At 46.4% G+C, this 24,777-nt stretch overlaps 1 protein-coding gene across 3 annotated transcripts in view; it reads left to right on the forward strand.

The window, feature by feature from the left end:
* Positions 1 to 1,586: 1,586 nt before the first annotated feature.
* Positions 1,587 to 24,777, forward strand: part of BPHL (biphenyl hydrolase like) — a 32,810-nt gene continuing 9,619 nt past the window's right edge. Inside the window, exons 1-8 of one of the 3 annotated variants that reach the window (XM_021936944.2) lie at positions 1,637 to 1,737; positions 2,427 to 2,661; positions 6,508 to 6,611; positions 10,254 to 10,420; positions 12,047 to 12,200; positions 20,268 to 20,399; positions 23,293 to 23,416; positions 23,846 to 24,333. In XM_021936944.2, the coding sequence (XP_021792636.1) occupies positions 2,642 to 2,661; positions 6,508 to 6,611; positions 10,254 to 10,420; positions 12,047 to 12,200; positions 20,268 to 20,399; positions 23,293 to 23,416; positions 23,846 to 23,960 (816 nt within the window). In that variant the 5' untranslated portion in view covers positions 1,637 to 1,737; positions 2,427 to 2,641 and the 3' untranslated portion in view covers positions 23,961 to 24,333. Of the gene's footprint in view, positions 1,738 to 2,426; positions 2,662 to 6,507; positions 6,612 to 10,253; positions 10,421 to 12,046; positions 12,201 to 20,267; positions 20,400 to 23,292; positions 23,417 to 23,845; positions 24,335 to 24,777 lie in introns of those variants that run through there. The other 2 variants (XM_021936943.2, XM_003896974.4) reach the window with 2 other exon arrangements.

The following is a 24,777-nucleotide window of genomic DNA, read 5'->3' on the forward strand; positions in this document are numbered from 1 at the left end:
TTATATATGTCTCTTTCCTTTTATTCAGGAATTAATGTGATAGAGTTATGTTGAGAGTAGAATATGAAAACTTTTGCATAGTCTGTATTTAGGCCAAAACTGCCTTTACTACTGAAGAAACTCCAAAGGGCCAGTGAGGACACTGCAGGTGGCAGACATTTCCATGAGTAACACCTACAAGCACTGTGCTCACAGGACTGACTGACACGAAAAAGGTCTCTTGGAGGGACAGTCATGCAATATGCAAAGAAGCTGTTGTCTCCAATTATTCAAGCCAAGGCTACAACAGTAGCCACAAATCTGCCAGTTATTTCCAATTAAGGCAGAACGATAGACTTAAAGCAATAGTGGTTTTTTCTCCACTGAGCTTTCAATTACATAATGTCTATAACATTTATAAAGCTGGAATTAAATAGTCAAAGCAAAAAACATTAAGTGTGGTAAAACATACATAAAATTACCACTTAAACCACTTTTAGGTGTATAGTTCAGTGGCATTAAGTACACTCACAATGTTATGCAGCCATCACGAAAATCCATCTCCCCAAACTGAAACACTGTCCCAAGGAAACACCAACTTTCCATTCCCACTTCCACCAGCCCCCGACGACCTCCACTGTATGTTCTGTCCCTAGAAGTCTGACTCCTCTAGGCACCTTATTATATAAGTGGAATCACACAGTATTTGTCTTTTTGTGACTGGCTTACCTCCCTCAGCATAGTGCCCTCCAGATTCATGTAATAGCATGTGTCAGAATTTCGTTCTTTGTTCAGGCTAAAAAATGCTCCATTGCACGCACAGGCAACATTTTGTTTATCCATGTATCTGTTTTTGGACACTTAAATTGCTTCCACTCTTTGGGCTATTGTGAATAGTGCTGCTGTCAACATGAGTGTAAAAACATTTCTTCTTGTACACACTGTTTTAAATTCTTTTGGGTTATATACCCAGGAAAGAAAATACTGGATCATATAACTGATTTTCTGAGGAACGACAGTACTGTTCATCACAGTGGCTGCTCCATTTTACATTCCCAACAGCAATATACAAGGGCTTCAATTTCTCTACATCTACACCAACAATAATTTCTGGGGGTTTTGCTAGCAGCCGTCCTAATGGGTGTGAAGTTGTATAAAGAAAATTTAGATCTCATCATCTCTGAAAAGCAAATACACTTCCACCGTTAGTAGCCGGCCTAGAGCCGGAGCCCCGCGTGGACGCCCACCCAGCGAGGGCGCTATGGTTGGCAGCCTCGACTCCTGGAAAGGCCACGGTCGCTGAGGTGACGAGCGGGGGCGGGGCAGCGCCGACTGGGACACTCAGCCCGGGAGCCAGAGCCAGCACGAGAGGGGACGGTCTATGCAGGTGCAGGCAGTTCCAGGACTGGGAAACCACGAGCCGAGTTTCGGTTGCCCACAGGCAAGCACCCGGCGGGGCGGGGCTTCGGGGCGGGGCTTCGGGGCGGGGCGGGGATTCGGGGCGGGGCTTCGGGGCCGGAAGGGTAGAGGGCAAAGCAGGATGGAGCGGCGGGGTGGGCGGAGCAGGGGGCGAGGCTTCGGGCGGAGTGGGCCGCGGACCGCCCTGGGTCTCAGCGCATGCGCGCTCCCGACGGCGACGCGACCTGTGACCATGGTGGCTGTGCTGGGTGGCCGAGGCGTGTTGCGGCTGCGGCTGCTGCTCTCGGCGCTGAAGCCCGGGATCCACGTCCCACGGGCCGGACCCGCGGCCGCCTTCGGGTAATGGCGGCCACCCCGCCCCTGGGATCCCCAGCATCCGCGCGCTCGAGGGGCGGCGGGAGGGGCGCGTGCCGACCGCAGGAGTTCCGGGCGTGTGGGCACTGGGCGTGGGCGAGGTCCGGCCGCCCTGCCGCCCTTTGTGCCGCGAGACCCCGATCTTGGGGTGCAGCCGCGCTTGGTGCGCGAGTCCCTCGATCGTGCATGCGCCTCGGTCAGCCTAAGTTCAAAGAGTCCGGAGCAGTGGAGGCCTTGGGCCGTGGAGTGCAGCCCCTTCAGTGTGCAGACCAGAGAGACCCAGGGAGATACTTTTGCCCGTAGTATAGACTCACCCGTGACGAAGCACGGATTAGAATCCCAACACCCTTATTAGTCCATTGCTCTGTCCAGAGTCCACACTGTAAGGGCATAAGGACAGTAATCTCTTCTTCCTGCTATGTCAGAAATCAGCCTGAGAATGACTGTGCCCATTAGCTCTCTAGTACCGCTAAGGCCTTAATCACGGGTCCCGAGAGCCCTAAGTCTTCTCTTTGCTTGCTGATCTCGTACCTTAATGTGCAAAAGAATCACATTGGGAACTGTGAACATTCAGAATCCTGGGCCTCACTCCCAGAGGATCTGATCTACATGTGTGGAGATGCCCAGGAACCTGCTTTATTCTCATTTGTCGTCCCACCTCTCCCCCATTTCAGGTAAAACAATGACAAAAAACTGGATTAATTTCTGACCTTCCGTCTTGAAAATGAATGCTCTTGGTCCCCAGAGATACTGGGCAGAAATGTGGATACGGCGGCATGAAGCTTGTTTTACTTTATTGTCTACATACATCCCTACACACATGCAAACGCACATATACAACGAACGTACACAGTGCATGTGCACAGTTGACTGTTGATGGGCTATTTCCATGAAGTCAATACTAGATAGGTACACAGCGTTTAGAACTTTACTTGATCCAACATAGAAACTTTTAGTTTGAAAACTTGATTTAGAAGGAGAAAAGAGGGCAAAACTGACCAACTTTTAAAATTTCATATTGCAATTGACTAGCTCCTTTAATATTAGAATTATTATAAGATGGTCAGGGCTATTTTGATAGATGGAAAAACATGTCAATGGCTACAGCTGTATAAATTATCAGTGAAGATGATTATTTTTCCGTTTCCTGTTTGTAGAAAGGCATTGAAATAAGTAAGGTTACTGTAATTGTACATATATATATATATATATATATTTTTTTTTTTTTTTTCTTGAGACTGACTCTCACGCTACTGCGCAGGCTGGAGTGCAGTGGTGTGATCTTGCTCACTGCAACCTCCGCCTCCCAGGTTTAAGCGATTCTCGTGGTCTCAGCCTGCCAAGTAGCTGGGATTACAGGCACCCGCCACCATGCCCGGCTAATTTTTGTATTTTTAGTAGCGACGGGGTTTTGCCATGTTGGCCAACCTGGTCTCGAACTCTTGACCTCAAATGATCCACCCGCCTCGGCCTCCCAAAGTGCTGGGATTACAGGCGTGAGCCACCGCTCTTGGCCTACCAATATAATTCTGATAGGTTATTTAATGGTTGAGGAAGGCCCCATTCACCGAGTTGCATTGCAGGTCATTCTTCCTAAAATATCTCGGAAAAAACAGGTTTCTATGGATTTCGTACTGCCATTTTATACATGCAGCTGCAAGTTGATATGACATATAATCTGGAAAAACAAGCAGTGGTGTTAGTTAATCCTGAAACGCAGCTGTAGCTCAGTGTCAGTAGGTAAAAGGATTCATGTAAAAACTTAGCTTCAGAATAGCCAGTGCTCAACCTACAATTGACTTGTGTTCCAAAAACTTGTTTGTAAGTCTGCTGTTTGGAACTTTGACCCTTATTTCAAAATCTGCAAGGTGATTTATTCCTGGGTCAGGTCAAAAAGAACCTTTTCTACCTGAAATTGTGTATTATGTACAGTTATAGATATTAATAATTCACATAACCTAACAATCTTCCTAAAAAAACATTTTCCAAGTTCAACCTTGGGATGCCCTGCCAGAGAATCAGAGACTGTCCTGCTGACGCCTGCACCACACTGTATCTGGCAGTCAGAGTGTGGCCCCAGTGCCTGAGCCCTCTTAGGACTCTGTTCAGCCATGAGGTTAGAGAGGAATCATGGCCTCTGGAGTTCTGATGGCCCCGTGGCCACTTCCTAGCTATGTGAATGTGGGCAGATTGTTCAACCTCTCTGAGCCTCTTGCCTTGCAGCGTTTTTGTGAGCATTTGAAACAATGAATGTAAAAGCCTGGGGATATAATAAACATGAAGTAATTAGTAGGCACAATGGGAATATTTATATAATAGTACAATATATAAGAAATGTAAAAATAATTCATCAAGATTCATGTAAATTCAAGCCCTGAAGGTAGCAAATACTTTATTATAGGCTACTTTGCAAAAGATACACAAAAGAAATAGCTGAACATATAATATTGTAATAGCAGTTTCTTTTTTTTTTGAGATGGAGTCTCTCTCTGTCGCCAGGCTGGCATGCAGTGGCACAATCTCGGCTCAGTGTAATCTTCACCTCCTGGGTTCCAGTGATTCCCCTGCCTCAGCCTGTGGAGTAGCTGGGATTACAGGCGCACACCACCACGCCCAGCAAATTTTTTTTGTATCTTAGTAGCGACGGGGTTCCACCATGTTGGCCAGGATGGTCTCGATCTCCTGACCTCGTGATTCACCCGCCTGGGGCGCCCAAAGTGTTGGGATTACAGGTGTGAGCCACCACGCCCGGCTGATCCAAAGCAATCTTAACCATAGAAATGAATTTCTCAGAGGAATAGGGCAGGAATCATAATAAGTAAATGGCAGGGTCAGTATTGCCGTTGTTTGCTGGCTTCATTGATGCCCCTCTAATAATATTTCTGTAGATAAGGAGCTTAGAGTTTGGTCAGACTTATTACTACCCAACTCTCTTTTATTTTTCCAGAAATTGTTTGTGAAGATTAGATGTATCTGTATTCAACACATCTGTTTCCACGTTTGTTTCTTTTTTACTTGAGATTGGCAAATAAGATTAAACCAAAAGAGAAAACAGGACCTCGTGTTTTCAAAAGGGCTGTGTTTCAGTTATCTTTTGACTAAGGGCAGAGGTAGGGGTAGGGAGTATGTAAAAGAAAAAGATGCCCCGGGCGCGCCTGTAATCCCAGCACTTTGGGAGGCCGAGGCAGGCGGATCACAGGTCAGGAGATCGAGACCATCTTGGCTAACATGGTGAAACCCCGTCTCTACTAAACATACAAAAAAATTAGCGGGGCGTGATGGCGGCGCCTGTGGTCCCAGCTGCTGGGGAGGCTGAGGCAGGAGAATGGTGGGAACCTGGGAGGCAGAGCTTGCCGTCAGCCGAGCTTGCAGTGAGCTGAGATCGCACCACTGCACTCCAGCCTGGGCGACAGAGCAAGAAAAAAAAAAAGAAAAGGAGATGGTGGTTGATTTCATTGTGTTGGCACTCCACCAGGAGAAGAGGAGCGCCTCCTTCTGGCATCTGTCCTGGCTTGCCATCATGTTCCTCCTGTGCTTCACTCAGTCATCTGTGGGAAGTTTGGTGGGTCCTGGTGCGGGGCCATCTGCGTGCCCCACTGGTGTATATCCCAGGACAGTCTGGCGCTCCTGGAAGAGCAGCTGAGGAGAGGTTAATCAGAACACCTGCACAGCACACATAACTCAGGCAGGACAGACACCGGCATTGTGCCTGTCCTGAGGCGTTGTCCTGTACTAAGCGTGGTCCAGTTAGATGCTGGATCCTAGGAGGTCTTAGGCCAAGGCGGGTGAGTGGCAGGAAGGAGGCTCTTGAGATGGAGGCTTATGGACAGGGCTACTTAGTAGTTGACACAGACATATTTTAACATTTTATAAAACAGTAGGCCTTATCAGTGCAGATGGGCAGTCTTGACTATGGCCCTCCTGCAGCAGGCCAGACAACACAGGATACCCTACAGCTAAGGAACAGCCTGGAGATCAGGACCTTGAGCCCAATCTCATCTTTGGGAATGTCACCAAGGCTGCTGAAGGTCTGGGTGGGTCCTCTGGGTCTGCTGAGGTGCAGACGAGGGCTCCAGGGTTTTTGCCCCAATGTCCACCCTTATTTCACTGCACCAAGCTCCACGCCAGCCTGCACTTGAGTACCCTTGGCTTCCAGCTCACCAGCGTGTGCCATGAGCCTCTGTGGCCAATTCAGCAAGCCTGCTAGGGTTTTTGTAGGGTGAGCCCCAGGCTGGTCACAATGGCATATTCAAGCATGAGAGTACAGTTCAGATTGGCAGTCTAGTAAAGAAGATTCAAACTCATGTCACTGTTCAGAATTGGAAAAATCAGAATAACCCAAGGAGCCTGCGAGGCGATGTGGAAGCGACTCATTCGTATACAGACAGTTTTATCATCTTAAATTAAATGATTTTCCTTTGGGGGTGCATTTTTAAACATTTCTCAAGTTGTATTTTTTAATTGACATAATTGTACCTGTTTATGGGGTATACAGTGATGTTTCCATACATACAAAGCGTAGTGATCAGATCAGTGTAATCGGCATATCCATCGTCTCAAACACTTCTCATTTCTTTGTGTTAGGAGCATTCAGTATCTTCCTTCTAGCTATTTGAAAAGATCTCTTATTGTTAGCATCCCACAGTGGCACAGAACACTAACACTTATTCCTCCTGTCTACCTGGAATTGTGAATCAACTAAGAAATCTTCCGTCTCCCCTTTCCCCCTGCGGGGATGGGTTTTTTCTCTTCTAGAACCTCGGTAACCTCTGCCAAAGTGGCTGTGAATGGCGTTCACCTGCATTATCAGCAGACTGGAGAGGGAGGTCATGCAGTCCTGCTACTTCCTGGGATGTTGGGTCTGGACACTTTTTAATGGAATGCTTTTGCATGCTGTAAAATCTATGATGCATTCACAATACTAGATGCCAAATGTTGATTATTAGTTTTAGTGCTTTTCTGAAATGTTTTAATATTTGCTACAATCAAACTTAAGTGACTTAGAAAGGTAGGTAACTTTCTACTGCTGTTCAGAATTGAATTTTTTATTCCTTTAGTAAAGTACCCAGTTTTCCTATGCAAGTACGCTATGAAATCACAGTTGCCCATCATTTGGGAGGGTGACAGGGGTCAAGGAAAGGGGTGTGGGAAGAAGGGATGGATAAAGGAAGAAGGTGAGTGGGTCATCAGTCATCCTAGTTAGCCTGGCATGGGGGGATTTTCCAGGATGTGGGACTTCCAGTGCTAAAACTAGGGTGGATTGGTCACTTGTTGTGGTTGATAATATATTCAGTGAAAATAAGAGGTAAGAAAAAAAACTCAGTTTAAATCTTGTTAGAAATCAGAGTTAGATTGGCATATTACCCTCTCTCGATGTATGGGCCATAATAAAACCTACTGGATCTCAGTCTCATTTTTATAACTGGAGTTCAGATGTAGAAAGTTCAAGGGAAAAATTTCCAGTGATTCCAGGACATCCCAAATCTGGTTTTAAGGGCATTAGTATTGTTGCTTTATTTTTGATTTGGTAAAATAATCCTAATATTTAATCTCAGTATCGATGGGGGATTGGTTCCAGGAAGCCCTCAGATCCCAAAATCTGAGGAGCCTCAAGTCCCTGATATAGAATAGCGCAGTATTTGCATGGAAGCTACATGTCCTCCTGTATACTTTAAGTCATCTCTAGATTACTTACCATATCTCATGCAGTGTAAATGCCGTGTAAATAATTGTTATCTCGGATTGTTTAGGGAATAATGGCAAGGAAAAAACCCTGTACATGTTCAGTACAGACCCAACCATCCGTTTCTTTCCCCAGATATTTTTGTTCTGAGGTTGGTTGAATCCATAGATGTGGAACCTGTGGATAGGAAGGCTGACTGTACTTATTTCTTTGTGATTTGTTTCTTTTGAAAAGTGAAGTGCTGGCCGGGCGCGGTGGCTCAAGCCTGTAATCCCAGCACTTTGGGAGGCCGAGACGGGCGGATCACGAGGTCAGGAGATGAGACCATCCTGGCTAACCCCGTGAAACCCCGTCTCTACTAAAAAATACAAAAAACTAGCCGGGCGAGGTGGCGGACGCCTGCAGTCCCAGCTACTCGGGAGGCTGAGGCAGGAGAATGGCGTAAACCCGGGAGGCGGAGCTTGCAGTGAGCTGAGATCCGGCCACTGCACTCCAGCCTGGGCGACAGAGCCAGACTCTGTCTCAAAAAAAAAAAGAAAGAAAAGTGAAGTGCTGAAAAGGTTCCACTTGACTGAGCCTCAGCGGACCGTGGCACCGCTGCAGCTAGCGAGGCGCATGTGTCCAAATGGTGCTGGGCACCTTTGTTTGCCTTAAGCTGATGAATGAGGACATTGACTCTTTGTTTGCCTTAAGCTGATGAATGAGGACATTGACTCTCATGGCTGATGTGGAGCTAAAGTTATCTGTAAAAGCATTTCCCATCTTAGCTTTCCATTATTTCAGTGTTGCAGTCATTGTCCAGGTGCTAAAAACTTATCAATTTAATTTTTTTTTTTTTTTAAAGGAAGTCTCACTCTGTTGCCCAGGCTGGAGGCAGTGGTACCATCTTGGTTCATCACAACCTCTGCCTCCCAGGTTCAAGCGATTCTTCTACCTCAGCCTCCCGAGTAGCTGGGATTACAGGTGTGTGCCACCACGCCTGGCTAATTTTGTATTTTTAGTAGAGATGAGGTTTCACCATGTTGCCCTGGCTGGTCTCGAACTGCTGACCTCAGGTGATCCACTTGCCCCGGCCTCCCAAAATGCTGGCATTACAGGCGTGAGCCACTGTGCCTGTCCCCAATTTAATTTTTGTTTATGTAAAATATTAGCATGATTCCAACATAAAAAAAAATGGACCAGAGGATATTCTCTCTCCTGTCCTATCCTCAGCACCCAGTTCCCCTCCCCACAAGCCTCTCAGGTGTCACATGCTGATAACTATGTACATATATTCCCTAAACGCTTTTTAAAGTTTTATATTCTTGGCACTGGTCTTCAAATGTGTACGTGTATGCCAGGAGCAAATGCCTTCTTGTTTCTGAAATTGGTCTTTTAGACTGTTCTTTTTTCCCATCTTCTCACCTCCTGCCCCTCCTTCAGGGTATTTCCCTCGCCAGAACCCTCCAGGTCAGAGGCAGAAGAGAAGCCTCAGGGGGCACAGCAGCAGATGTGGGCTGGAGATCCATTCATTTGGTTTTGGCTTGAATTTTCTGATGATTTACTTGATCTCGAGAAAGAGATATCTTGCCAGGAAAAATGATAGGCCTTGACGATGTTAAATGATCCTGCACCACCTTGAAAGACATTTTCTAATATAGTTTATCAGGCAAAGTGGTTAGTAGTCATTTGTGGCCTGAGATAGAAGTCCTCAGAAATCAGCAGACTTCACTGATAAAATGCTGACTTGCCCCTGGACTGGGCCCTGTGAGAGTGGCCTTCTGCACTGTGCACAGTAGGTGTGAACACACCACACCTACAGTGACCCTGTGGTGGGCTGTGGACTAGCAGGCCAAGCTCCCTGCAGGCCCACTAATAGAATTCGCCTTTTAGCATAGGCTGTTTCATACTCTTCTGATGAAACTGGTTTGGTTTTTTTCCTCCACACCTCTTCTGCATTTCAGTGTTTTCATTTAGTTTTTCTGGTTTTTAATTATAACTACAAAATAAAATCTTTAGGCTATTCACCTTAGCTTAGTAAAAAAAAAAAAAATTTAAATCTGGAATTTTAGAATTCCACTTTGAATAACTTGGACCAAGTCTCATAAATTTGTTTGCAGATATTATAGAGATCCCTCTCATGTGTAAGTCATTGTTTTAAGAAGAAAAGAGAAACCAGAAGCATATCTGTAAATTAATTTCTATACAGTTTCATTAATTCTTTTCTTTAGGAAAGGAAGATTAAGCCAAAGAGGTTTCGAAAGTGCTGAAATAATACAGAACCAAAGGAAGACCCAGGGCCTCTGTCCTTCTCGAAATAACCACCAGGGGGAGGTCGGAGGCGGGCCTGCGCTCCGCCGGGAAAGGAAGCCCGCCTCCTTTTTTTTTTTTTTTGGAGACTGTCTTGCTCTGTGATCAGGCTGGAGTGCAGTGGCAGGATCTCGGCTCACTGCAACCTCCACCTCCCGGGTTCAAGCAATTCTCCTGCTTCAGCCTCCTGAGTGACTGGGACTATAGATGCACGCCGCCACGCCTGGCTAGTTTTGTTTGTTTTGTATTTTAGTAGAGACCCAGGCCGGTCTCGAACTCCTGAGCTCAGGCAGTCCGCCCACCTCAGCCTCCCAAAGTGCTAGGATTACAGGCGCACCCGACTAGCCTGCCTCCTTTCTTTGAGTAGATGGATTAAGTCATTGCAAGGCTGCTTTCCTGATTATATTCTGACCACTTTGAGTAGAAATTAGTTACTTTGCTTTAAGATTGTTATTGCTTCTGTTTTCACTGTAATGTGTTTGACGGGTGATAAGCGATCACCTGAGTGTAACCAAGTGGCTGTTTTTAGGAAGTGGAGAGACAGATTTTGGACCTCAGCTCAAGAACCTCAATAAGAAGCTCTTCACAGTGGTCGCCTGGGATCCTCGAGGCTATGGACATTCCAGGCCCCCAGATCGCGATTTCCCAGCAGACTTTTTTGAAAGGGATGCAAAAGATGCTGTTGATTTGATGAAGGTGGGTTTCTTAGGGAAGGGCTAGCGGAGGAAGGGTGGCTGGGCCTGTGTTCATTTATTTTGTTTAAATCTTGTTGTTATATCTTTCTACAAAATAATACCATGTGATTGCTATAGAAAACTCAAAGAGTTCAAATAGGTATAAAAAAGAAAGTGGGAATAGTCCACAGTCCAGCTCTCCAGAGACACTACCAAGTCTCGGCGGCTCTGCTTTCTGGCCAGTCTTATTCTATCACAAACGCAGTTTCATATCGATGCCATCATACTACACCTAACGTTTTTCTAACTTACTATTTTTATTGAACAATTTTTCAAGGAAATAACTTTCATGTCAATCAATATGCATTTATACTAGTTGTATGATAGGCACATATTATTCCATTGTATGGTGTACTGTATCTTCTTTCACCGATTTTCTTTCTTTTTTTTGAGACAGAGTCTTGCTCTGTCACCCAGGCTGGAGTGCAGTGGCGCGATCTTGGCTTACTGCAACCTCTGCCTCCCGGGTTCAAGCAATTGTCTTGCCTTAGCCTCCCAAGTAGCTGGGATTACAGGCACACGCCACTACGCCCAGCTAATTTTTGTATTTTTAGTAGAGACAGAGTTTCATCGTGTTAGCCAGGATGGTCTCAATCTCCTGACCTCCTGATCCACCCACCTCAGCCTCCCGAAGTGCTGGGATTACAGGCATGAGCCACCATACCTGGCCTATTTCACCAGTTTTCTAATAGTAGACAATTGACTTAATTTTTAAGTTGTCTTTTTCTGCTGTTATAAATAGCAGGCAGTGAATGTTCTGTTGCTCCTGGCCATTTTCATTTTTTTGCTACTGTAAACAGTATTGTTGTGGACATCCTGGGCTGAGCTCCTGGCACACCTGGGAGAATTTCATGCAAATTCAGGAGACAATTTGCTAGGTGATAGAAGTTCCAGATGTTCATTTTACAGGATAGTGCCAGAGTAGTTACACCATTTTATGGTCCAGGCAGCAAATATCTTGGACTAATATTAATTCTTTACCTTTAATTTTCCAGTCATTCTATTCTTTCTTCTTGGCAGCCCCTCTAAGATATAATCTTTGTCCATTTTCCCTGCCAAGCACATGTGCAGACCCTGGCTGATTCACCCGCGGGCTCGCATAACCTCCCCATGACACTGTTCTCTGACAGCCTGGCTCTTGCCAGTTCTTCCCACAGTTGCTTTACCAGATACCCTGCTTCACTTCATCCAGCAGAGCTCAGGGTCCCCTCTCTGATCTATGGAACTGTTCTCAAGGTCCTTGCTCAGGCATGCATATGCGCTCACACATACACATGCACGCTATATTTGTCGTATCTAAGTAGTTGGTCTCCATTGATTCTAGTTCCTTGAGCTTTTTGTCCAACCAGAAGATGTAGTTCCCTCCTAATTCAAACCCATACCATATACTCAGGTTTTTTGACAATTTCCACTAAAACTAATTAAGAGAAAACATGATGTCATCAAATGGTGGACTCTAGGATTTTTCTTTTCTGACTAATTGATACTCCAGACCCACACCTGTATTGATTCTGATAATTAGTGACTCAGTTTCTTTTAACAGAGAGGAGCAATAACTTGTGCTATGCGTTTTATCGTATGATCATAGGCGCTGAAGTTTAAGAAGGTTTCTCTGCTGGGGTGGAGTGATGGGGGCATAACCGCACTCATTGCCGCTGCAAAATATCCGTCTTACATCCACAAGATGGTGATCTGGGGCGCCAATGCCTACGTCACCGACGAAGACAGCATGATATACGAGGGTAGGTTCTGCGAAGTGGAGATGCTGGGACAGCAGATCCTTCCCCTCTCTCCGCATCTCATCTCTTGTTGTGAGATATGTTGACAAGTCATATCTCTTCTGCTTCTAGTTCTCAACTCTCAGGTAGGAATAATAACGAGTTCTCAGAAAAGTAATGCAATTTAACCAGTCTGAGTTTTAAAGCTTTCTATTTCCAGGAGTGAAACTTCATGGCTCAGGAAAAGGCTCAGTAAAATCACTATTTCCATTTACTACTACTGATAATGAACTTTAAGGAAGGAGGGGGTGGTGTGAAGTGTTATCGATAACCTCATTGAAAATAATGTGAGGCCAGGCACAGTGGCTCATGCCTGTAATCCCAGCACTTTGGGAGCCCAAGGCAGAAGGATCTCTTGAGCCCAGGAAGTCAAGGCTGCAGTAAGCCATGACTGTGCCACTGCACTTTTGCCTGGGTGACAGGAGTGAGAGAGAGAGAGATGGGGGGAGGAAAGAAAATAATGTTGAGTGTGGAAAAGAATCACTGGATTCAAATATGAAACCTTTTAAAATAATTTCTGTGCTGTTTGCATGCTTTAAGGTTGTCCTTCAAGCCTGTCTTTGAGTTTTTTTTGTTTTGGTTTTGGTTTTTTGGAGATGGAGTTTCGCTCTTGTTGCCCAGGCTGGAGTGCAATGGCGTGATCTCAGCTCACTGCAACCTCTTCCTCCTGGGTTCAAGCAATTCTTCTGCCTCAGCCTCCTAAGTAGCTGGGATTACAGGCATGCACCACCACGTCTGGCTAATTTTGTATTTTTTAGTAGAGACGGTGTTTCTCCATGTTGGTCAGGCTGGTCTCGAACTCCCGACCTTGGCCTCCCAAAGTGTTGGGATTACCGGCATGAGCCACCGCCCCCAGCCTGAGGTTTTTACGGGCACTGGAATAGGGGCCAGCGAACTGTAGCCTGTGCGTTACACCTAGCCTGCCTCCCACTTTTGTGCAGCCCATGTACCAATCAAGGCGGCTAGTGCTGTGAATCACAGAGACCAAGCTGGGGTATCCCTTTATCACCCAGCATTGCTGCCCCAGACCTGCACTGGTGGTCACTACACAGGGGTGACTGTTGGCAATGAGTAGGCACCTAGTCATGGAATTTCAGTCAGCAGCTCAGGAGTTGCTTAGCCTCCAGCAAGCTGCCCACATTGAGATGACCAGGCTCTTGGGAGGAGCGAAGGGTGCACCAGGATCTAGGGGTTGCTGGGACAAGAAGTGAACCTGAGCTGCATTACCTTACTACCCCCACCTGCCAGCCTGGCCCACCAGGACCCTCTTCCTCAGGCCACTAGCTTTTGTCCCGAGTGTGATCTAGTGGATCCCAGATGGCCTGCCCCAGACACGTAGGACTAGGTGTGGCAGGTATTTTCTCTCCTCGTATGTCAGTATCTGCATAATGTCTCTGATTTTGTTTCTTGCCCAGCAGAACCTAAAATGTGTATTTACTCTGGCCCTTTACATAAAAGGTGTACAGATCTCTTCGCTAGAATATCACAAGTCTAGTGTTTTTCAGCTCTCCTGCAGTTCACATGACTTTGAAGTAAGCTACTTAGTGGCAGTGTTCTATTGTAGAATCGTAGTTCTTCACAGTCTTTCTGTGTTTTAAATGAATATGAAGCTTTTACGGTGAGTCTGATGTGGTTGCCAGTCCTGTCTGTGCTCCTGCCTGGTGTCCGTCTTGTGCAGAGTAAGCCATTGCGCTCTGTTACGGATCTGTCTCCTCCCGCGGCCTCTAGGACAGGCTGCCTTGAGTTCTTCCTCCCTCTCCTGTGTCCTTGAATTCTCTCCACTGGGTCAGTCCTCTCAGCCTGCAAAAGTGGGCACAATTCTTCCTCCAGAAAGTTGCCACTCCTACCTGTAGTTACTATCTTCCCATTCTTTATTCTTTCCCACAAACTTACGGAGAGAGCCACCTGCGTTCCCTGCTTCTAGGGATCCTCCTCTCCTTCCTTCTTTAGTCCATTCTGCCCCATCTCCCTCTCTGGCCCATTCTGGCCCCCTCTACTGAAATTCTTCTCACTGACCACTGCCCACTTGTTCTTTCCCATAATCTCTATCTCAGTTCATGGCCTGCAGATGACCTGGCATCCAGGCAGAGCCCCAGACGCATCCCTTGAGGGCAGAGGGCAGAGTCCTCTTCTGCCCTCTTCATTTGCCCACCTTGCCCTGTTCATTGAACTGCGATGCTTTCTGTTGTCACCACGTGCATACTACCCCTCCGGTCATCCTCACCTCTCTTCCTCCCCCCATCCTCCTGGTTTAGGCCGCTAACTTCTTATGATAGTTTGTCCTCCATAGGAGTGTTTCCTTTGTGAGGCAAAAATCGAATCACTTAATTCTACTAGAGGACTTAAAATCCTTCACTAACCAGCGAAGTCTGTGCTGATTGGCTGGCCCCTCCCGCCAGCCCCTCACTGGGCATTCTCCCATCTCCCCTTTCTCCTGATCCTTCCGGTGCCTCTCCCACATGGAATAAACGGCCATTCCCGGAACAAGCTACCCCCTCAGGCCTCTTCGCCTTTGGAACTGCTGCTGTGCCACCTCACACCAGCCTTCCCCTCAGCCACATCCTCTGCCAGGGCGTATTCACCCCTGACACAGCTCCTTGGGGCTCAGCGTCTGGGAAGGCGTGCCGGAGCCCTGAGACCTGGCGGTGCTCTCCCTCCTGGACCCTGCCACACATTGCACATGCCTGTGTCACGGCCCTTCATCCTGGACACTGTCGTCACTCACTCCCTTGCCTCAGTCACTGCAGTGGGAAGTCACCACGTGCAGTTGCTCTGACTTTCCTTTCTTTATGAAAGCAAGAGTCTCTCAGTAGCACGCACTCTTTACTCTCTGACATCTCTCTACTTCCCCTCCTGGCCACCATTTCTTTCTCATCCCCCATTCTCTCCTAACTTGTGTCAGGATGGCTGTGGCCCGCCAGTCTGCTGTAATAACCAAGCCCCCACCACACACCTCCTCTTGGCTCCTTGGTCATTCTGCAGCGTTCGGGAACATGCTCATGATGTGTGCGCCATTGGTCACGCCCCGCTTCTTGAAGCTTTCTCTGTCTGGAAATTCTTGCCACTGTCTTCTCCCGACTTCCCCTCCTCTCTCAGGCTGTTCCCTGGCTGACACGTGCCTGCTCCCCCACTGTGGGCCACAGTGTTGGGTCCTCCAGGCATCACCCTCGGTGCTCTGCTCCCCTCTCACCCTCACACCTGAGTAGCTTCACTCAGCTCCTTGCTCCACCTAACTCCCAAACCCCACATACTCGACTGTTTTCTTTTTAAGAGACAAGTTCTCACTGGGTGTGGTAGCTCACACCTATAGTCCCAGCACTTTGGGAGGCTGAGGCAGGAGGGTCACTTGAGCCCAGGAGTTCAAGACCAGCCTGGGCAACATAGCAAGACCCCGTGTCTACAAAAAATACAAAAATTAGCCAGGCATGGTGGCATGTGCCTGTAGTCCCAGCCATTTGGGAGGCTGAGGTGGAGGATCACCTGAGCCGGGGAGGTTGAGGCTGCAGCGATCTGTGATTGCACCACTGCACTGTAGCTTGGGTGACAGAGGTGAGACCCTGTCCCAACGACAGAAAAAAAAAAAAGAAAGGAGAGAAAAAGAGATGAGTTCTCACTATGTTGCCTTATTCAACTTTTTATTCAATTTTCTTATTTGGTTGTCTAATACATACTTTAAATTCAGTCTGTCTAATACTGAATTCATGATCTTCCCTCTAGGCCTGTCCCTTCTGCTACATTTCTTGTCTTTATAAATAATACTCACCAGAATATACTTTCTCCCTCAAAATAGTATTTTAATTACTATTTATTCAGTGCCTGCCATGAGCTAAAGTCTATAACCATGTGTTATCCCTGTAAGATCTCTGATACTCAGCCTGCTTGTCAGGTGAAAAACAGGGGCTCACAAAAGTGAGGAAACCTTCCAGACCACATCCCCCACACTGCAGCCTGCAGCCCACTCCGCTCCTCTGCTGGGCTCTGAGTGGACCCATCTTGCCCTCCCCCCCTCTCCCTCCCACCAGGCTCCCGCCAGCCTCGTTGATCCCGCCTGGGCTGATTCTGTGCCTCGCCAACCGGTCCAGGTCTTTGCCTCCTACCAGTCTGCCTTCCATGATGCTCTGAGAGCAATTCAGCAATGTGTGCATCTCATGGTATCTTACTTTAAGCCTGCCAGGACTCCCCACGACTTTCGTGATAAAGTTCAGGCTCCTTCACTTTGCTCACGGAATGAGTGGCCCGGCCTCTGCCTATCCATGTCCCCTCCCCCCACTTTCCCCTCCCAACCACCAGTGTCCAGCCATCCGAGACCACCTGGCCCCCTGCAGCAGGTGGCGGGCTCCTGCCTCCTTGTGTGGGCCCTTCCCGCTCCCTTCCCACTCCTTCACTTGTTTGCTGACTTCCCTTCTCCCAGAATGGCCCAACCACTCCATCCTCTAGGAAGCCCTCACCGCTGCCACGCCCTCTCCGTTGCCCGTGTGAGCACACAGGCCACTCTGCTGCAGACGGACAGCTGGCTCTTGTACCTGTCTCCTGGGTGTAGGAGCAACAGTATCTCCCCAGGGTCTAAGTCCATGAGTGCAATTACTGAGTGTTGTGCGCAGATATACTGCATTACAAGTGACAAATTATTTTCCAGCAAAATAAATTTACACTTCCACCAGCAATAGATGAGATTCCTTAACTTTTACCTCTTCAACAAAAACTTGAAATTCTCAGACTTCTTAATTCACTGGCCAATCAAATGGGTGTCAGATGTTATCTTATTGGGGTCTTAATTTGCATTTCGTATTACTAATAAGATTGAAAATCTGTGTTTATCCACCATTTGAGTTTCTTCTGTATTATATCTATTCATGTATTTTTATTGGCTAAAAACTTTTTATTACGTAATAATTGATACGTGCAATACAGTATGTTTAGGTATACAGTATGAAATGTAACAATGAAACAACCCCCGACTCGCCACCCAGCTCAGCACCAGAACATGTTATCCCAGTGTTACTGCTGTGCAGTTTTAAGAAAATACTCTAATCCTAATTAATAACCCCTTTTAGGGTAACTGTGTTGCAAACACCTTTTCACAGTGGGTGGCTTGCCTTTTTATGGACAGAAGTACTTAATGAAAGGAAATGCCACAATGTTTTACTTTTCTTTCCTTTTTCTTTTTCTTTTCTTTCCTTTTCATTTTTTTTTTTTGAGACAGGGTCTCACACTATTGCCCAAGCTGGAGTGCAGTGGCGCCATCTCAGCTCACTGCAACCTGCTCAACATCAGACTATCCTTCTGCCTCAGCCTCCCAAGTAGCTGGCACTACGGGCGTGTGCCACCACACCTGGCTAATTTTTGTATTTTTTGTAGATATGGGGTTCCGCCACATTGCCCAGGCTGGTCTCAAACTCCTGGACTTAAGTGATCCACCCACCTCAGCCTTCCGAGGTGCTGGGATTGCAGGTGTGAGCCACCACGCCCGGCCTCACAATGTTTTATTTTCTCATTGGTTTGACTGATTTTGTTTGGTTTTAGATCCACCAACATGTTTGCCTGTTTGTTTACTCACCTGTTCTTTCTTCACAAATGTTCCTTCTAAACGCATTTATCTTCTCTTCTTCCTGAAGTTATTTTTAGAAGTTATTTAAGGGCAGCCTGTTAATGGTCAACTGAGTTTTTACCAACAAATGTCTTTTCTTTCACCCACCTTTTCTGCAAGTCTGTTTAGCTGAGTGTGGAAATGGAAGCGGAAAATCATCGTCTCCCCCATTCTGCAGTCTTCTGCCTCCCATCGTTGCTGTTGAGATGTTTCCTGTCCATCTACATGGTTCCTGCTTTGAAGTGATGTGTCTTAACTCTCTGGCTGTTTTTCACATTTTCTCCTTACCTTTGGTATATTGCTGTTTTAATATATTCTGTCCAAGTGCAGATTTCATTTTACTTATCCTGTTTGGAATACATTGCATTTTTGTCTGTGGATTCTTTGATTCATTTTGAAAAACACTCCCACCCATTATTTCTTCAAGTAGGCATCTCGTTCATTCTCCTTATTCTCTTCTGAGACGAGTGGACTTTTGTAGACCTCGTCTTTCCGTCTTCCGTATCTCCATCTTCTTGTCTCTGCATGGTGTTCTGCATCATTTCTTAAGATGTCTCTTCCAATTTTCTAGTTTTTCCATCGACTTTATAAAAATCCTGTTTGTTTCGTGACCTTTGGTTAGGAGCTAATATTTGCTTACTCTTAATCTGAAAACAAACAAAACGGTGAGCATAAATCGAGAGTGCTTTCCTTCCGAGAAGATTTGCATTTGCTGCTCTTGGGAACTACAGGATCATACCAGGTTGGGGCCATTTTTAGCTCAGCTTAATCCAGGAGTCTCAGGTTGGGCCCCCAGCCTGCCCGTGAACACTGCGTCTCCACCCAGAGCAGGCCTGCCTTGGGAGCTGGCTCACTTCCTGTGCTGTATTTTCAGGGTTCTCTTTCTCATGTGCAGACACACACACTCACGCACACTCACACACACTCACGCACACGCTCACTCTCACGCACACTCACACTCACACACACTCAGACTCACACTCACTCACACTCAGACACACACACACGCACACTCACGCACACACTCACGCACCCACACACACGCACACTCACACTCACGCACCCTCACGCACACTCACACACACACACGCGCACACACACATACACTCACGCACACACGCACACTCACGCCCGCTCACGCACACACGCACACTCACACACGCTCACACCCTGGTTTCCATTAACACGGCAACTTCAGCAATGCCACAAAATTCTGTTTTGTTACAGATCTAGTTATTCTCCTGGAAAAAGGCCTTTCAGAGGGTGCGGTCTGCCATACAGCCACAAGCAGAAACTTGTGTGGGGCTGTTTTACTAGCCATCTTCACACTGTCTTGCTTCTCTCTCCCTTACCCCCACCCCCAAACGTTTTCTTCTTCCCACATCTTCTCCCCACCTCTTCACCCTGTCTCTAGTACCTCACTCAAGTCTTTTCATTCTTGTGCAGAGCAGTTCATCCTCTTCAGCCTTTATCTTCAACTCACGCAGGGCCTACCTCTGAATATTTAAGCCAATTAGCAGAAGCAAAGGCAGGCACCAGGCACCGGCCTGTAATGGGGGGTCCTCCCTCCTCGGAAGGGAGTTGTGATTGTCAATAGCAGTTTTTCCTCTATTTGGTGATTTGAATTCACTAAGCACACGGTGAGTGTCTGCCAGGCGCCTGACGTTGTCTGGGACCCTGTACGTATTGTGTTCATATGAGTTCATGCCATTAGTGTTATATTTCTTCCATGGGTAACATGTAGCTCTCAGTAAGCAACATTTAATATGCCCAAGAACATTAGAATCTTTACTTACCACAGTGTATTTAAAGAAATATGGAAAAGATTGGCCTAAGGAATCGTATTTGTTGGTTCACGTTAAGGGTTGTTTTTAGCTATTCTTCCCTACTAATGAATCATCTACAATATAGTTTGAAGTTTGGTTCTTAGCCTTTTACACCCATATTTCTTCGGTAGCAGAAGTTAGAATGAATACTTTGTGTACATTTTTCAATGTCCATACAAACGCAATGCAGAAAAAACTCCTCTTTTGCAAATATTGTCGCTCTTACTCAGGTGACCCTGTTAGGGTCATATTTTCTTTTATCTTGTTTCTTTAAAGGAGAGCAGTAAGTGCAGCTCTTAATTTCATTCACTTGGTAAGCACTGATTTGTGGGCCTGTTTTGTGGGAGGCACTAGCGTAGGCCCTGGGGTACAGTGAGGAGCAAAGCAAAGTCCCTTCCACTGCACCAGGTCCTGGTGGGAGGCAGGCACTCAGTCATGGGTCCAGAAGGCACTGCAAAGCAGCCACCAGGGCTAAACCGAGCAGAGGGAGGGAGGGAGGCACTCCAGCAGACGAGGCAGTGAGCGCATGGGCTCAGAAGTGGCTCTTGCTCGGAATACTTAAAGACAATACTTCAGTATGAAACTAAATGTTTCTTTGCCTACACTTCTGTTTTTCAGGCATCCGAGATGTTTCTAAATGGAGTGAGAGAACAAGAAAGCCTCTAGAAGCCCTCTATGGGTATGACTACTTTGCCAGAACCTGTGAAAAGTGGGTGGATGGCATAAGACAGTTTAAACATCTCCCAGATGGTAGGTTACTGGGCTCGAAGGGCTCTCTGCCTGTTATAGAGGGTGCGCGAGTTCCTCCCCAGTGTTCCAGAATTGCTCAGTGATTCATGAATCTGCCCGTCGCCCTCACACGCTCATGTGTGAACAGAACAGAGAATACTAGTTACTGTGTACTGTGCCAGTTCTTGTGTAGTCAATCTGGCTTAACGTAGAGATAGGGCTGCATGTCCAAAGGTTCACACTGTTGAGTCTTTAATAGCAGACTGTTCTCTTTTCCTTCTTATCCTTGGTGTGTGTGTGTGATGACAAAATAATTACCCAGAAGCCTTGAACAGTTTCTATTTTCTAATTCCAGAATGAGTCATTCGAAAATAAATAGACCACAATATGTACAATATTTTTTCCTTTTTACACTTTTAGATGTGTCACCCCACGAGGACACTGTTAATCTTTAATCTCAATGGAGTTAATATGAGGAAGAAAATATAATTTTTTCCCATCTTCAGAACTAAGTGATATGACCTTAACTATGAACAAATATCTCCTATTCTTTTTTTTTTTTTTTTTTTTTTTTTTAAGATGTAGTCTCACTGTGTCGCCAGGCTGGAATGCAGTGGCATGATCTCAGCTCACTGCAATCTCTGCCTCCCGGGTTCAAGCGATTCCCCTGCCTCAGCCTCCCAAGTAGCTGGGACTATAGGTGTGCACCACCACGCAGGCAATTTTTTTTGTATTTCAGTAGAGACAGGGTTTCACCATGTTGGCCAGGATGGTCTTGATCTCCTGATCTCATGATCTGCCCACCTTGGCCCCCCACAAGTGCTGGGATTACAGGCCTGAGCCACCACACCTAGCCTCCTATTCTTTATCTGAAAAATTACCAAGATTTCCAGTTAAAGTAAGAATTGACATCTTTAAGAGAAATTCTGCATTATAGTTTATTTTCATACAGCTATTTATGTTTATAATCTCATTTTTCTTTTTCTTTTTTAATTGCTGAGAAAATAGAGTAGCTGAGATCTAATCTTGGAGGGCATTGTTACAAAATGGTTGTGATTGAAGGACCAATTTGATCTATTAGGTAATCATTTCCTGCATGAGTCATCTGCCAGAACTTTCACAATGAAAAGGACATTTGGAAATGTTACTCTTCTGGTTTGAGTTGAAAGCAGCAAATATATCAAATATATGCCTTATAATGCTCCTGTTCAGATGCAGTATCCACCCATGGAAACAGGCCCTGGAAATCTCTGCTCTTAAAACAAACCAAAAAATGCCATAAAGCAATGTTTGAGACAGTTCTCCATTAAAGAGGGCACATTTGTAAAATGTAAACTTTTATGTTTTATTGAAGAGAGTACTGAAAAGATAGGAAGATTTAAAGGTGGAAATAGGGTTAAATCAGCAATTCAAAAATACGTTCTTGATACAGAGGCTGCAGCAGTGTATAAACTCTCTCACAGCGAGGCCCTCATGCTCTGTCCCCCTTCTGTGCTGGCTAATTTGGTAGGAGCCCCGTTTTCCTCACTGTCCTCTCAGGTTTGTGGATGCTTGGTATAGCATAGGGATTCATTGCATGGCTCTGGAGTGGGATGGGCCGGAGTGTGCATTCTGGCTGTGCCCCTGGCTTGCTGTTAGAATGGATCTGGGCAGGTAACTTCGCTTCTTGAAGCTTCAGTTTCCTGTCTGTGACCTGGAAAAGCTGTTGTGGGGATTAAATGAGATATGATCTGTTCAGCTTTGGTGCAGGATCAAAGACAGAGTAAGTGCCTAATGAAAGGTTGGCGTGACTGTGATTACAAAAGTACTTAACAGACAACCATTTTTATATGCTGAATGAGTTAAAACATGTAACTACTGGGTTTAACAGATATGAAATTGTGTAAACAGTTCCTGGTACAAAGTGAGCACTCAGGAATATTGACTTTGATCATCACATGATGAAGCAGTTGGCCAGTGTGTGTCATCTCGGGACAGGAGAGGGAAGTGTCAGAGACCTGGAGAAGTATTTCCCTAGTCACCGGGTCCCCTTCTCACTTAGCAGGCGGGGACTTCCCACTGAAGAGGAGGGAAAGGCCCAGGGCAAGGCAGGGCAGCACTGCATTGTGGGGGCAGCTCCCAGCCTTCTCAGAGCTGCAGCATCTTCTTCTTGACACACACAGAGAAGGGAGGGAGGAGAAGGAAAGAGCTAGCTTAGGGATGCCGGGAACCGTAGAAGCAGCTCTCCCGTTAGCCCCACGACAGGCCCCGGGAACTAGGATTGTTCCTGTTTGTGGCTGAAGCGCCCAGTGGTTAAGGGGCCACCACAGTCTCACAGAGGCAGGAAACTGCAGTACAGGGACTAGGGCCCAGGCTGTCCATCATTGCCTCCGGAAAGTTCTCATAAATGGGGGTGAGTCCTTACAGTCTCTCCAAAGGATGTCAGTCAGGAGTGTCACAGAAGCATCAGTGATAAGGCATCAGTGATGTGCAAGTTGTATAATGAATTCATTGTGAGGCTCATATGCTTTGAGGACTGGCCGGGGCCCCTACACTCATCTGAAATGTGATTTCCAGGGAAAAGCTCTACAGGTGTCCAGCACCTACCCCTGTTTTCACATTGGGAACTGCCACTGTGGAATATAGTGGTGGGGTGTTTATTTGATTTTCCTACTATTTTATGTGAATTTAAATCAGGCTGCTTATTTACTAGTAGAACTCAGAAACAGGCAAACAAACAAGAAACAGAATCAGAAAAGGGAATCCAAAGAATGTTAGAGTTGGAAGGATCCCAGGCACGGTCAAATCCAAACCACGGTTTTTGCAGATAGGCAAACTGAGGGCCAAGGAGGGGCAGGGCGCGCCGAGCTTTGCTTCCTCTGACAGCGTAGAATGGTTGCACTAAAGCAGATTTCTTGTGCTGTGTATCCTTCAGGTAACATCTGCCGGCACCTGCTGCCCCAGGTCCAGTGCCCCACCTTGATTGTGCACGGTGAGAAGGATCCTCTGGTCCCGCGGTTTCATGCCGACTTCATTCATGAGCATGTGAAAGGCTCACGGTAAGTCCTGTCACCACCTTCACGCTCCCCCCGACAGAGCCTCGGAGTCAATGGGCAGAGCTACTGGAAGGAAAAGAACCAAGAGGAGTTGGAGTTTTAGAGTACACGGCCCCCCTGTTTGCCAGTGCAGTCAGTAGCACCGCTTTATTTAGGGGACCACGGAGGACAGAAGCCCTGAACTGTGGGTGATTGATAACCGGAAGGAAAGGCACGCTCAGCTAGTCAGCTCTTACTTTTATGAGTGGCAAACATGCTCATAGGTGCTAAGTCCTGTCACTTGGTAATAGTTCAGGTTTATTTCCATCAGTATTAACCGAAATAATGTCACACAATTTAGGAATTTTCAGTTTAGTTTTTTATCATTATGAAAGCACTGACCACCCAATTAAAAAAAATCTGTTAAACCAAATTTCTGATGTCTGCTGACAGGCAGCGCCACTCAGCACGGCTAATGGTAGTGTTCCCTGTCCCGAAAGCCCTCCGGCCAGCCGGGAAAGCAGGCACAGAAACAGCTCCACTGCTTCCTTATCACTCTGTTCTGTGATATATTTAACAACGGATTTCTCAGAGAATTTGTAAATGAGGATAAAAAGTTTCTGTTCCATAATAAAATACAATTACCATAAACCTTTATAATTCCTATATCCATAATGGATAATGCTATATCCATTTAGCATTTTTTAAGTTAAAAGGCATCTCTTTATTCCACACATTCCTCCTATGCCACTTCAACCATGAATCAAAAATGCACATGAGCCTGTATAACAAATAATTCATGTGGTGAGAGCGTAGAGTCAGTGAAGAGCAAAGGTGGGAGTTAGGCAGGATTATTTTGCGGGTGGACAAAGAGGTTTAGTGGAGAAGTTATTTATTTTTTTTGGAGCTAGAGTCTCGCACTGTCACCTGGGCTGGAGTGCAGTGGCGTGATCTCGGCTAACTGCAACCTCCGCCTCCCGGGTTCAAGCGATTCCACCACCTCAGCCTCCCAAGTAGGTGGGATTACAGGTGTACGCCACCACGCCCAGCTAATTTTTTGTATTTTTAGTTGTAACGGTTTTTGCTATGTTAGCCAGGCTTGTCTCAAACTCCTGACCTCGTGATCCGCCTACCTTGGCCTTCAAAGTGCTGGGATTACAGGCGTGAGCGACCACGCCTCACTTGGAGTTTTTAAATTGATATAGTAGGGGCTGGGCACAGTGGCTCACACCTGTAATTCCAGCACTTTGGGAGGCTGACGTGGGCGGTTCACTTGAGGCCAGGAGTTCAAAACCAGCCTGGCCAACGTGGCAAAACCCCATCTCTACTAAAAATACAAAAATTAGCCGGGCATGGTGGCAGGCGCCTGTAATCCCAGCTACTCA

This window comes from Papio anubis, chromosome 6 (genome assembly GCF_008728515.1).
Source record: "Papio anubis isolate 15944 chromosome 6, Panubis1.0, whole genome shotgun sequence".
Taxonomy (NCBI): Eukaryota; Metazoa; Chordata; class Mammalia; order Primates; family Cercopithecidae; genus Papio; species Papio anubis.